This window comes from Ammospiza nelsoni, chromosome 5, assembly GCF_027579445.1.
Source record: "Ammospiza nelsoni isolate bAmmNel1 chromosome 5, bAmmNel1.pri, whole genome shotgun sequence".
NCBI classification, from domain to species: Eukaryota; Metazoa; Chordata; class Aves; order Passeriformes; family Passerellidae; genus Ammospiza; species Ammospiza nelsoni.
In genome coordinates, this window is record NC_080637.1 from 22,332,787 (window position 1) to 22,348,039 (window position 15,253).

The 15,253-nt window shown below is 36.1% G+C and overlaps 1 protein-coding gene across 4 annotated transcripts in view; it reads left to right on the forward strand.

Moving 5' to 3' along the window:
- The window catches only part of CADPS2 (calcium dependent secretion activator 2), a 285,443-nt gene that overhangs the window by 103,611 nt on the left and 166,579 nt on the right, over positions 1 to 15,253 (forward strand). For all 4 annotated transcript variants that reach the window (XM_059471758.1, XM_059471759.1, XM_059471760.1 and 1 more), the window contains exons 4-5: positions 12,283 to 12,363; positions 13,892 to 14,128. In XM_059471758.1, coding sequence (XP_059327741.1) covers positions 12,283 to 12,363; positions 13,892 to 14,128 — 318 coding nt within the window. The remainder of the gene's footprint in view (positions 1 to 12,282; positions 12,364 to 13,891; positions 14,129 to 15,253) is intronic.

Here is a 15,253-nt window from a genome sequence, read left to right on the forward strand (position 1 = left end):
TCCATGTTAACCATACTGGAGCAACTACTTTGCCTTAAAGATGGATAGGAGACTTTCTGTGAAAACTGGTGTTTTCACACGTTTGATGTTAGCAATGAAGCTCTCCCTGTCCCTCTGCAGATGTTCTGGAAAACTGGCTCAGGACCTGGCTGCAGGAGTGGATGAGTTCTGTTGTGGAACATGTTGGACACTTCAGGTTGTGGGGGTGGGATCCGAAGAAAGACAAAGCAAAGTGTTGTTGGTTGAGTTCACCCTGTCCTGGACAAAGGCTCTCATCTGCTGGCCAAACCTTTATACTTGCTTCTAGCCTGCATCTGTGAGGGTACAAAGATTCCTGAGGCCCTTTTGGCCTTCAGCAGCTGCCCCTTAATCTGTGTGAGCACCAGTGACATGACCCTGACATCAAAGGTGACTGTGAGAGTCTGACAACAAAGATGGCCCAGATGCCATCCAATGTGGCAAGAAATTATTGTGGGCAGGATTGCTAACCTAACATGGAGGATTTTAAACTAGATTTTTAGACTGATGAGCCCTAAACTGCTGTGTTTTGGGCCTCACTCCACAGATAAGAACCTTCAAACATAGAAAAGTCAAATTCTCATGGTGCAGCACAAATCTGAAGTTTACCTTCTTATACATTGACCTCTGGATTAAATCTATTCTTTAGTCCTTACTCAACTGAGGAGTTTTTATTTTTTATTTTGTGGATTTTTTATTTTGTGGATAGGTGTCTATACATCACATCACCACCACTGGCCCCTAGAAATAGGTGGAAATAGAGAACATTCTCCAGGTTATGCTATAAAAGGGAACAGAAAGGGGGGAAATTGAATTCCATTTCTGCTGTCATCTAGCTTCTCCACACCATGTTTACAGAAAGTTGTCAGCTTGAAGTCTGTCTAATAAAGTCAACAATATTTAATTATTTGGAAAAAATATTGACGTGACATTCAAGGTGCTTTTGCTTACTTAATGCAATTCTCATTAACATTTATTGCCCTAATTGCATATTCCCTTTGGTTTCAGCACCCCAAAGAAATTCTTACCAGTGATTAGTAAGGCAAGAAAACATTTTGCATGATATTTTTGGAGAGTGAGTAGGGTAAGCAGAAGGAGAGGGGATTTCCTTATGAAGCAAGGATGACTTCAGGAAAATAGAAAACACTGTGAGCCACTTTAGGACATAAATATGCATATACCAACAAGGTTTGCATGCTAATCTTTCGGTTGTCTTGGATATGGTAATCTCTGTGCAGGTGGTGGGAGAGGAGGAGGGTGGAAGGCTTTTCCTAAGGAGGATGAGGACATGAGTCATAACTCATTTAAGGCCCATCACTTCCTCTGAGGGTGGGTGTGGGAGGGTATTCCCTAGGCAGAACCTGAAACTAAGTTGTATTTAAGGTGACAGCCAGTATCTATTTCAGCAGGGTCTGGGGGAAGGTGAGAGAGAGAATAAAAACACCCATTTCTTTGATCCTCTTACTCACCAGAGATTACCAATGCAGCTGGGACTTCCACAGTATCCATGGTAGGCGTACAGATAACTGCTTAAGCACTTTAAATAACTCTGGGGGCTTTTCCATCTCTCCATTGATCACCTAGGGACCCTACAGTTCTGACTTAAAAAGTACTTTATTTAGATGGTTCAATAGACTCTGTAAATAGCTTTGAAGCTTTTTGCCCTGCCTAGGTGTAGGGAGAACGCTCATACAAATAAGATTAAGATTTGAGTGAAAAAAATTAATAAAAGTTAAGCTATTTTGTTTGTGGATATTCATAATTTCTGTGGCAAAGTTGGGGTGGAAGGCATTTTCATAGTTACCAACAACTGAAAAGTTTGACCTTTACAGTGTGGAAGACAGCACTGTGATGAGTGTGAAAAGTCTGTCTTAAAGGTATTCCTGAACTCCAATAAGCAGATGTGAAAACCAAGATATAGTTAGATTAAAAATGTTTACAGTATGGCATATTACAGACCTGTTCTTTCATTTCTGTTAGTAACAAAATGATGCTTTGCATCCATATCTTTGATTTATCTGAAGGATGTATTCTTAGTATTTATTGTGACTAAATCTGTAAATAGTAAGAGCTTGTCATTATTATCCTTCTGTCAAAGCATAAAGTGCTTTCCTTGTATTTTCATCTTGTCTAGCAGTGGTGGCCAAACATTGTAGTTTCAACCAGTAAGAAGGGCAAACCTGGGTTTTGTCAACTGCTCTGTTGCATTGCAAATGCCAAGAGAAAGAGAGGCAGAAAATTAAATTGTTTTCTGTGGCACTTCTGACCTGTGCTGACATCTTTTTTCTCTATAATCCCTTACTGATTCAGTAATTTGAATCCTAATGTGATTCTAATCACATCTAATTGTGCAGTTTAATATTTATGTTTGTTATGTAAAAACAATGCTGCTCTAGACACCCAGTGGTCTGACTCCTCATCACCCCATGACGCTTTTTTCTGAATGACAAACTCTGTGGTAAATACCCAAGTCTAAGTAGAAGTCTTCTTATGGTACAGTCTTGATGTTTTCAAAGGAGGTTTTGGATAAAGGTTTCTTATATTTTCCTTTTGATTCGTTCCTAGGGAGTTTTAAGCGTTTTTTCTATCTGGTTCACTCTGTTTAGGAGAATTGTTGCCTGTTTATTCAATATATTTTGCCTGGAAAAAGCAATGTAAGAGAAATCTCTGACTTTACAGATGAGGTGAATATGTTTTGTCTACTCTAATGCTGCTTGAGCTGCAGGGAACTCCAGGAGAATCTCACAAAACTGCATGGGCAGAAGTGTGAGGAGATGTGATTTCATTTAGCTCTAATGTAGCTAAGCTGCACCAGAGGAGAAATAAACCAGTGCAGGTCCAGAAGATGCTGAACTGAGCATGGGCAATTACAACTCAGAAAGACACTTTGGTTTCCGTGTGGTTAAATCATTAGTTCTTTATACAACAGTGGCATCATTTTCCTGCTGTATATAACCTTCTTATGCCTTTACATTCAGTGTTGTGTGCAGCTTTTTTCTTCCTCTCTGAAGGATATAGGGGAGGTCAGTGAGGACTAGAGGGTGGCATTGAAAATCATGGAACAGCAGCATATTGCAGGGTGACTCAAAGGGCTGAAACTCTTCAGTCTGCAGCTGAGAAGGTTGACAGGGAGGAGGAATATGGTTTACAAAGTCATGAAGGTAGTGGGTAAGGTGAATGTGTACCTTCAATCAATAAACGCCACACCACCAGAAACTGGGACACTCAAGGAAATTTGTAGGAGATTGAAAATGAAAGCAATGCGTCCATATGCAACTTTTGGAGAACTTGCCAAACCTTTTGTCAGGGGGAGTGATGAGGGCAGAGGTTCACAAAGGTATGGACAAGTTGCTGGAGAGCAGGTCCATAATTTGACAAAAATAGAATTTTGCCTGGGTGTACCTTATAGCATGCCACACATTTCCTCAGGTTCCACAACTATCATTAGAGATGTCTGCTTTGGAGAGCAGCCAGGCCTCAGCATTTTACCCAAATAATCTCTTCTGCTGTCCCTTTCACACCCACAATTCTGGTCTATATGGACCAAATTCTGCGGGAATTTAATGTTGTCGTTTTCTTTTTCAAATTTGTTTTTTATTTGGGTTTTTCCCCCCTTTCAGAATCTGCTGGTAGTAATGTCCAAGTATTATAATGATTCCAAGGCTAAGTAAAGAGTCTGTAATACTTACAGACACTCTAGCTAAAGACCATTAGTACATGCTGTCTCATTTTTCTCTCCTTGTTGCCTAAACAGACTGCTGTGAATAAATAAATATTTAAAATATCTTTATCTAGGTCAGAGTATCTTTATTACTGAATGCTCACATTGCATACTTAACAACTTCTCTGAACCAAATAAAGCATCAGCTTTTATCTTTGCATCGTCAGAGTTAAAACTAGTAGCAGACTCAGTATGGAGGTAGTGATTTTCTTTGTAAATATGAGGTCTTAGCAGACTTTCTTCAAATGGTGTTATCCCAATAGCTTGGCAAAATAGTGATATGTGTGCATTATTGAATTATCTTCATTTGTTTACATATCTCTTGCCATGATTTTTTCAAGACAAGAAACCGATCTCAGCTCTTGCAATTTAGATTATCAGAATACTGACATTCCTATAAAATATATCTTTTATTTGGGGAGTCAACGCAGAGCAATTAAATGACCATGTTGTGGAAAGGACCGTGCCTATAAATTAGGGAAAATCCTGGTTGGGAAGCTCTAGTTTCTTTTCAGCTCTCATTAACAAAAATGGTGCTGGGGTTCTGTTCACATCCAAATAGACCAACAAAAACCTCATTCTTAATTGTGCAAGAACATTTGCATTACTTTTCCGAGTGTCCTGTTCCCAAAATATCAGTTCAACTCTGTAGATGAAAATATACAATAAAATATTGAAGGCTACATTTTCATTTGGTCTAGAATAAATTTTGAACTGTTAATTTATTTTTTAGTTTTCTTCGGTAATGGTAATATTAAGAAGAAGAAGAAGAAGAATATTAAATGTCACATGACATTTGGGACATACAATAAAGGCCAAAGTTGTCTGGCAAGGTTAATCAAGTTCACTGTTAATAAAAGGTTTTCCACTACTTAGAGTTTCTCTGAAAGGTTAATAGCAGTCAAGATGATTGATAGGGAAGCAGTCATTGACTGAAGTTGTATTGTACAGCTGCACATCACAGTATTAAATAAACTCTCTCTTGATAGAGATTTCCTCATTAATACATGGTGTGTATTTATTTCTTCAAATATCTCACCATTTACAGAATTGGCAATGTACAGTGGAAGTTTGACCTCTGTACATGTCCTGAATGAGTGGATTTATGTTAGCTCTTCCCATTGTGTACATTGTGATTAGCTTGAATATTGGATGTACTTCCTTTCCTGTTTATTTTCAAGTCTTATTGTAGGTTTTAGTTGGGATTTTGGTATTGGAAGCCCCTAAATAAAATTAATAATGAGAGACATTTTAGCCATTGCTGAAAACTCAAAACCACATATACTTTATTTTCCAAACTTGAATGTAAGGACAGGCCATATTAGATTCTCAGCTTCGATTATTTTGGAAATTTCCTAAGGGTCCATGCACTAGTTAATTAAAAAAAGTCTGTATTTTAAATTTTATAGTTTTAAGTGTTGTTTTTTGCAAATTTGAATTATTTTGTTAATTCATTAATTCATTAATATAATGACTCTAGATTCTGGGTTGGTTTTATTATTTTTATGATAACCATATTTTATAAATCAGTATATAGTAAGTTTAATTAATGAGTACAAGCAATTAGTATAAGTGGTATCTTACAAATCAATATTGGAATCAAATAAACAGGTTCAGGACTTTACAAAAATATTTCAGAGAACAAAGTATCTCACTATCTGACATTGCACATGATTTTTAATAGCTTTTTAGGTAGTACACAGATTGTAAAAAATTTTAGTACAATTGTACATATGTACATATTGAAGGTGCTCAGACACAGTTTTTGAAAACATTGATTTATTTTTTTTATTCAGCTGAAGCCAGTGTAGAGTATTTGACTGTTAATTTGCCTTGCTCTTTACATGCATTATTACTTGTTTTTAACAATATTGCCACACTACAGAGAGTGATATGAGAATTTCAATATTTATATGATTATAAAACTGCTGCTTGGTGTCCCCTAAAAAAAACTGTTAAAAAATTAGCAGTCAGTAAGACTTTTGACTAAAACTAATTTTAGCAAATGTTTGAGCTTTTTGTGGGCACAGTGTTGCCAGAAAACTGAGTGATCAGCCTGGCCAGCTGTCTGAGAGGCAATCTTGTGCTCTGCTAGAGCAAAATCAATATAAGAAGCCTGAGAGGCCTGATGGTGCATTGGGAGAAGGTGTTAGAACGCCTAATATGGCTTTTGGGCCTGTGCAGCTTTTATAAGTCTACTTACTGCAGACACATTGAAAGCAAAAATTATTTCAGTGGTAGCTGAGTTTTGTCATAAAAATTTTTTGAAAATGTCTCCTGCATTTTACAAAAGAAATAATTTCTAAAGTTGGTGCCTTTTCTTCCTCTTTATTTTAACTATTGAGATTTTCTCTCTCTTGACACCCTTTCCCTTATGTTTCACTAGATTATTTTGTTGAACATATTCTAAACCAAATTCTCCATATATTTGCCAAAACTAGTGATTTTTGAGGGATTTGTGTATGTTGACTGGGAAAAGGACTGAGTTGGGAAGAACAAGATATAGGAAATGAGTTTTTAAAATTTGTGGTTTGCAGAGTTCTGTGAGAAATCCAAAGGATTTCATTACCACAGTCTGGGTCATCTGTCAGCACAGGCATTTGCATGATTCATGATAGGGATTTTACAGCATGCAGAGAATATGAGAGTTTTAAAATATCATTTTATTGATCTCTTTTACAAATCTTAATTAATCCTCTGTGTAATCTATGGACAAGGAAGAGAAAATAAAACTAAAGCCAAATGGCACAACCTCCACTGAAATAAAGGAGTGATGACATTTTCTTTACTTTTACAGCTGTGTCCTCCTTGCTGTGAAACAGGAGGCAGGAGGTTTATCAAAAGGTCCAGCAGTAACTTAAGAAAGCTCCACACATCCTGCCCTTTAAATCTGGTTTTTACCTCCTGTATGATGTGGGAGCAATTTACTTCCATCACAGTCATCCTTCAGAAGTTAAGTCCTGTTGAATTCATGTCCAAAAGTGATTTCAGTCATGAACTGGGTATGGCTCTTCTGAATTGAAATTTGTTGATTCTTCTAGTTTCTCATATTTAGTTGCTAATCTTGCTTCACAAATTTGGGAAACTTTGGGAGTCTCTGCAGGCTGTTTGTGTTCAGTGCACAGTGGCTCCTTAGCACTGCAGACACCTTTATTCTTTTCCCAGTCTGCTCCTTTCAAGCAACTCTGCCTTTGTAAAGATAAGCATGGGAACAAATCCTGCAGGCCTGAGAGGTGCCAGGTCTGTCTGCAGCAAAACTCCTTTTTTTTAGCCAGAGATAAGAGTAGCAAGGACAGTGATCTGAAAACTGCCAGCATCTGCATCTACTACACCCATTACCTGCCTGCTGCTTTCTTGATTGATGCCCAAAGTTGAGTGCTAGGACTTCCCCATCCTCTTCCAGCCTTGATGCCATTAGTTGCTTCCAGAAAACCATTTTTTTTCATTACTCTATTATCTCAACAATTTAGATCCAAGTCCTTTATTCCATTTGGTTTATGTTGAATGTTTTTACCTTGGCTGTCTGGCAGTAGTCAGGGAGGGACCCTGCAGGTTGCCTCACAGGGGCATCTGCAAACAGCCTTTCAGCTCAGCAGGCTCAGACTTGGTTATTGTGGCAAAAGGTAGCTGTAAAGGAAAAACAAGCATTGCTGTCACACAGAATGAAAAAATACTTTGGATTTCATGTTGCAGAAAGAAGAGCAAGTACTTAGATATGTGTAGCATCATTTCAGTCATTAAATGTAGAGAAATTTATAATACTATGGGCATATGTGTGTATTTTCATGTTGATGTTACTGTGAATTAGAAAGTTGCAGGGAAGCTAACACAGCAATAAAAAAATAGTCATGTGGAGGAACTATTGGTTTGAGCATTGTGAAGGCAAAGAACAGTAACTTGCAGCAGTTTTGTATTCATCTATACACGAGCTGATCTCATTTCTTGGGCATAAGGGTATCTGAATTTGTGTGTAAAGTAGTGCAGGTGTGTGCTGGGGGCTTTAACACAGCACCTTCTGGCAGCATTAGTACCTTTTTTATCTTAAGTTGCACATTAACCAGATTTCTTTTTCTAGTGTAATTTTTGTTTTTTTCTGGGCCAAAATACACTGCTGCATTACAGCCTTCTAAGTAATTTCAAAAGAGAAAAAATATTTGAATAGGAATCACAAAGTATGCTGCCTTTTTCCAACCTGTTAAAATATAGAAGCATTGATTTATTCAGATGTATTTATAACAGATGTATTTCTGTTCTGTGCTGTTCAGGCATACAAATTAAGCAACAGTTTGTCAAGTAAGATAGCATGATGTTTCTGAATAGTAATTTTTAAGTCTGATAAGTTTACAGTCTTACTTAAATTACCAGATAAACTGAGGAGCATTGACTTCATGCAGATTCAAGGCAGAGGGCAGCACAACCTGAAGATGTGTCTGAATGCAGTTTGATTTAGCCTCTGGTAGTGGCTGTTTGGAGCATGACTACTGCAAAAGTGACTTTTCAAAGGTTTGTAATGTGATCAGGATTGAGCTGATTTTCACAGTCAGGATCCTGCTAAATGTCAGATCCTTACTTCAAAGGAAGGTACTGCTTGAACTTTTTGACAAGATGGTCACCACTTTTCTAATAGTGGATAAAGCAGTGTGTTGTCTATTTTCTAGCATGGTCTCTTCAGAAGCAAGGGAGTGTTTTGGCTGAAATCCTTAAAGCAGAAATTTGGAGTAGAAAACTTCAGTCTGTCTTTCAGAAGTGGACACTTACATAAGCAACTGAAATCCTCTTAATAAGAATTGCTGGGCAACTTGCATTTTGAGGATGCTCCCACTCTATCTCCAAAGATGTTTGTCCTTTCCAGAGTGAGAAAAAGTAAAGGCAACTTCAAGCATTAAGGAATAAAAGTATTTTTGAATTAATAGCTTGATGTCTAATGGTGGTGAGTTTATTTTAGAAAGTTGTTTTAATGTAACATCACTGGAAAAAAAAAATTATGATGGTCTCTCTTTTTTTTCAAAGTAACTTTTTATGCCCCCTAGTGGAGTCACTCATAAGTATTGATTTTTCTGATGAAGCTTTAAAAATCAGAATCATCTTTGGAGAAGGAAAATCTATCTCACTCATGCTTTTGCTCAGTTGGGAATGTTCCACCTGAATTAACTAGCCCTCAAAAGGGGAGTCAATGTCTTTGCCTTGGTTTTACGAGTATTCGACACCCTATGTGTGGCATTTAGGGGAAACATTGGTTTGTTTGGTCAGGACTTCTAATGTGTCTGATCTGCTGAAAACTGGTCTCTGGTGTCTGTAGAGTGTTCTGTAGTCTGAGGTCCCCTGCTGGTAAAACACTAACTGGTTATGTGAGGTTTAAGTGACATGGGAAGCATCTCTAGTGTCAGTGAAATCAGTGAATAGCTAGGGTATGGTACAATTACTGTTGCAGCAAGCTGAAAAGTTTCTTGTTAAATGAGATTTATGTATACCCTCTTTTTCAATAATCTCTAATGCTGGAATTTTTAAAAAACATGACTTTGTATTTAAGAGTGGGAAGCATTATGTGTGATGCCCATGAAAATGTGAATTGTTCATAAAAAAAACCCCAAACCTTTTGTACAAAGCCTCTATTATAAATCTATCCAGATCAGTGGTTTCTTTTAACCAAATTTCAATTGCAATACTGAGAAGAATCTGAGTAGCTGTTCTGCACAGTTGCATTTATATTAATTTCTATGCAGTGTCATGCTTTTCTAGTTTTTATTTAACAGTTTGAAAATTACTCCAATGGTTGTCATAGCTTGATATCCACAGATGTTTTGGGTATGGATCTGATTCTCAAATATGGAATTAAGGAAAAGGGTACACTTGATGTTAATGGTTGTCACTTCTCCCACCCATGTTATGGGTCCTATCAAGTGTCTCCCTATGTAAAAAAGTGGATACAACTCAGAAATTCCAAATTCTTGCATTTGCAGAATTTTCTCAATCTTACTGCCATTTTCACTTCATATTCATTAGATAAATTAGTTATGATGGAGTACACATTCATAATCACTCCAGTGCATTGCTTGTAAAGTTGTTTCTTCATGTAGTTTTTTGAGTTTAGAATAAAAACAGGTAAAATCATCTTGCATGGAATGAGATATCAAGGTTACTGTTTTTCTGATTATCACTTTATTTTGCATACTGCAAAAATAATAATATCAACAGCTTTACTTCTTACTGGGACAGATGTGAATGACCTACCAGTCATTATTACCTTGGCTCTTCCCTGCAAATAAAACCACCTTCTTTGCTTTTCACCTCTTCAGCTTCTTTCCATACTTTACAAAACACCATTACATACGGACAGCAAACTCAATAGAATTTATAAGTATTTTGGGAAGAAGACCGAAGTTTTAAAGTAAGTAGGTACGGAAATCACATTTTTAAGTACTCAAGTGCAAAGAGATGATGAAAAGCAATGCAAGGTTAAGGAAAAAAAATTGTTAAATTTTCCAGATTAGCTCACATATTCATTAACTTGAATGATCATTTCTTTAAATGGAAAAATAGCTAAATACCAGTCTTGAAGTGAAATCTCTTACTACTTCAAATGAATTAATAGTGGAGGCAGTCATTTAAGTTGTGTATTGGCGCAGGAAGAGGTTTTAGCTTTGTTCCATTCTACACTCTTCTTTTTGCAAAAATCAAAATTCTGTCATTGAAATTACTTTCAAGCAGATATTTTCAAGCAAATGTCTGTCATGGTATATATTATTAAAATTATTTTTACTTCTCTTAGCCAAAAAAAGAAAAACAAAATAATTTTTCTTATTGGACAGGCTTTCATAGTGAGAAAACAAAAATAATTACAAAATTATCTGGTTATAATACAAAAGAAAATAGAAATATTCTCAGTGACAAGTTCAATAAGTCTCTTCTTTTGCAAAATGGAAGAATACAAACTTGGGAATTTTTTTGGAATACCATAACTATATTCTGGAAACTTAAAACATTTTCTTTCATGAAGAAAAGTTTTGCTTTTATTCTCACAGTCAAGTTAGGAGGAGATTTTTTGACAGGCTTAGTGGGAGAACCCTTCCAGTCTGGGACATGATCCCTCTTGTACTCTGCGGTATAAACTTGAGCCTGTTTGGGGATCCCATCAGCTTTTGTTCTCTTTCTTTCTGGTAGCCTGGCTGAGTTTCTGCAAGGATTTTGTAAGATTCCAGATTGTACAGTTGACAGATTCCATGTTCCCTTATCATTTCTGTGTTAGGAAAACACTTTTCATCCCATTTCTAAATATGGTCAGATTTGCATTAAGCACATGGACCTGTAAGCACTAGATAGTGGATTTTTAATTGTTATTTTTCTCTCTTTTTTTAATTGGAATCCTAATTTTCATGAATGTTTTGGTTTAAGAAGCATTAGATTTAACTGAGGAGCATTGTAAAGGAGGTGGTGTTACAAATTTGGCATGATACACTCAGAGTAGCAGTCTTAGTGAGAAAAACACTGAAAAATCCTAGTTTAATGTAATAAATAATTTGCCAAACTAACTGTATGTTCATTAGCTGGAGATCTGATTTAATTAAAGGACCAGTTTATGCCAATTTGCATCACTAATGATTTTGAGTTTTCTTTTAATCAAGAACAATTCAGGTATCATTAAACCTTAGCTATACACTAAATGCACTAGGGTTGTTTCAGCATCTCATGTCTGTGTTTAGCCCCAGGGACAGAGAGAGGGACAGAGAGAGGCCTCTGTAGCAAGTCTATCTTTGTCCTTGTTTGGCAATTATTCGGGTGAGATGGCAAGATGTGTCACTCTTTTTTCCTCTTAACAAGCCTTGCAGGTCCATGCATTGAGCTGGAGCCCCACTTCACCTCCCTCCCCTCCACTGCCCTTGAAAAGTGAACAGGTGAAAAGTGAGTTGGGCAGTCTCATTCCTGGTGAGACCCAGCTGTTCTCTTGAGGTGAAGAAATGTGTCCTTCCCCTTTGCCTCCCTGGTAGAAGTCAGACATTTAGTCCTGACTATTCTGTAGGTATGAAAATATTGGAGGTTCACAAATTGGATATGCCTTGGTGTGAGCAGTTGAGCAATACTGGGAGAAAGGAGCTTTGTGAGTGAAATAATACCATTCTTAGGAAGCAAAGTTGCACAGTTTTATTCCATATACCTATATATGCCTATACAGGAACTCATGGTACCAAAGGGTAAATTTCCTTGCAAACATTTTCTAAGCCAATTTGTCATTCCAGTTTTCTGATAAATGGAGGAATTATTTTAGCTGCTATTTTTATAAAGAAATAATACCTCTTCTGTATAGCCTGGGTATTAAAAATGCAAGGGAGCACTGGTTACCCTTCAGAAACCCTGAGTGCTCTGACTATATGGTGGCCATTATATTTCTTTCATCTTAGTGAGCCTCAAAGCTGTGTATGTGCTTACTGTTTCACTGATTTTAAGATGAAAATGAATTTCTCTTGTTTTTTAGCTACATGGCTTGCTATAAATTCAGAATACAGTGCATTTCTCACAGTTGGATTTGTTTTTGTTCTCTTTCCAAGTTGGATAATGGAGATGAGCAAGCAGCCCAGATAAGACGTGAACTAGATGGACGACTGCAACTGGCAGAACAAATGGCAAGGGTAAGTGGTTGCTTTCCTGTACCAAAAACACATCTCCAGATGAGATTGAGTGGGATGATCCATAAAGTGTGTTTCCTGTTTCTTATTCTAAAATTAAACTGAAGATTGTTTGAAAACAGTCTGCAGATGCATTTCTTTCTGCTCTGAAGAATGTCTGACAACTGGGCTAGGGAGAGAGCAAAACCTGGTTTTGGAAAGGCATATCCTGTGTGATCCAACATTTCCTTCCCCAGCAAGTCCAATTTTATTCATTTTTTTACTTTGGATGGGAAAAGCATCTTCGCAAGAGGTTAGATCTTTTGAGAACACAATAACAATGTGTTTTATTTGTCTTCTGTGTGGGCATATTATTATCTGAATGATCCTCACAGGATATAGTACAATTTGAAAAAACACTACTAAGGGTTTGGGGTTTTTTGCTAGACAGCCCTGAGCCTTGGTCTGTGTTTTTAGTCTCTAACTGTGAATTACTTGTTTTTATTTTTAGGGGTTTTTTAATAAGTCATTTACTGGCTCTGCCATGGTGTGGTGAGCCAGTCCACACGACTTGCTGCAGGACTTTTTGATCACAGTCAACTTGCATGGCCTTTGTTATTGCAACGAAATCAACTGTAAAGGTTTTAATATTAAAAAATTTATTATAGGCCTTATAACATAAAACAATAAAAATTGTCCAGTGTGGGAGCAAGGTGCCTGTCTTTGCAGACAGTATATTTGGATTAGTGTTTGTTTCCCATTACTCTCCTAAGATTCCATATTCAATATTTGGAGAAACTGTGCATAAAATTATCTCTGTATGAGTTCATGTATGCACTACATATGTACATATGTTTTTTCTTTGTGTTTATTGTTATAAACACAGTATTTAAATATTATTGTCTAACTTCTACAGAGGAAAAAAATATTATTAAGTTATCTCTAATGTTTATGAGAGAGATTATTATTTAAAATAAACCAGTGCATTGTAAGTAAATGTTACTTTCAAAATGAATGTCCCATTATTAAAAATAAAGGTGAACCATGATAGGAATTTCTTGTCATGGTTGTAGTTTATTAGCTTTATATTAGAAGCGTGAATGTGATTGACTTATTATTGGTAGCATGGGAAATAGATGAAGTAAAAAAACTACTAGTGGACAGGTCATTTTATAAATGTGAGTTTATAAAATATTAGAGGTAACATTAAAGGCATTTTATTAATTACTATACTTAAAACACCTGTAAGTAGAAATACCTAATGTGTGGTTCTTCAGCTTGGATTTATGGTTAAATGATTCAGGGAGATGTGCAAGGATCCATTTTTACTTTATTTCTTCTTTTGAAAATTACCTGTACTGTATTTATGGGACAGGATTCACCTTTCCATTATATTTTGAAGACATGAAAATAGATAGATACCAAAATTATGATATTATATTATATTATATTCTTATTTATTGTCTCTTAACTGAAAGCAAGTTGGTAAATTAATATGATCTATAATGTGGGAATTTTTTTTCACCCTAACTTTTAAAATTTATTTTCCAAGGAAAGAAAATTCCCAAAATTTGTAACAAGGGAAATGGAGAACATGTACATAGAAGAGTTGCGGTCTTCAGTGAATCTGCTGATGGCAAATTTGGAAAGTCTGCCAGTGTCTAAAGGTGGGCCAGAATTCAAACTGCAGAAATTAAAGCGATCACAGAATTCTGCATTCTTGGACATAGGAGATGAAAATGAAGTTCAGCTATCAAAGTCTGATGTGGTTCTCTCCTTCACATTAGAGGTAATCACAAATTTCACAGGAAACTTGTTGATGCTTTAAATTGCTAGAATATCTGTCTTGTTACTCTTATTAGTCCTTTCTTGATAATTTTAGAATGTTATGTTAAAGAAGTTAATTATGCTCTACATCTGTGGTAATTAGGATTTAGAATACAGCTGGATGATGCATTTTCCTCTTGCAGTGGTAGTTGCTTTAGGGCCTACACAGTAGTGTGGGAAGTTGAATCTCCCACACAAATGTACCTTTAAATGAATTCCAGTTTATTAAATAGCTAAGTATAATTTTAAATGTTAAAATGAAACACTGTTATTATCAGGAATGCCTTCCTGGAATTTTATAAATGAATAGAGTTTTCTCTCTAGAAGCATTTAGATAAAACACAGTGATTTTTCTTTACTGGTGATCATAGCAGTTTTTTATAAATTTCTGCATTTTCCTCAAGAAAATGTTTTTTCTCAGATTATACAGGAAGTCTGGCCTGTAGGGATGCAGTCCTAATCTGTATGGATTTCATCTTCTTCAACAGGAAGCCACAAATACATTTGGTTATTAAACAATTCTGATGACAGAATAGAATCATAGAATGGTTTGGGTTGGAAGGGACCTTAAGGATCATCTAGTTCCAACGCCTCTGCCACAGTCGCCTTCCCCTGGATGTGATGGATTAAAGTCCCCTTCAGCCTGGCCTCATAACTGAGGTCTAATTCTGCAAATGTGCATAACAAGAAATACTTATTTTGCTTTCAATATTAGTAGAATCAAAACATTACCACAGTGTGCATTGTGTAGTTGTCATACTTGTGTCATGCACTTGAAATGCTTGTAGTTTGTTTAAGACAGCAGGTAATGTTCCACAATAAATATTTCAATTGTTAAAGAGTTCAAAAGAAATAAAAATAATTTATCTTTTAAATATTTATTTTCTCAAGTGAAACGAGCATCTGATTTTTTTTTCATGTATTGAAAAGTCAGATAATTTTTTCCCATGTCATCATTAAAGATACAGAATAAAAAACATCAAATATGGACAATGAAGTTTCAATTCTTTGTATAAAAGAGAAATTACTTATCCCAATATATGCAATTTTAATGTTGCTAACTAATAATGTAAAGGCCCAACAATCA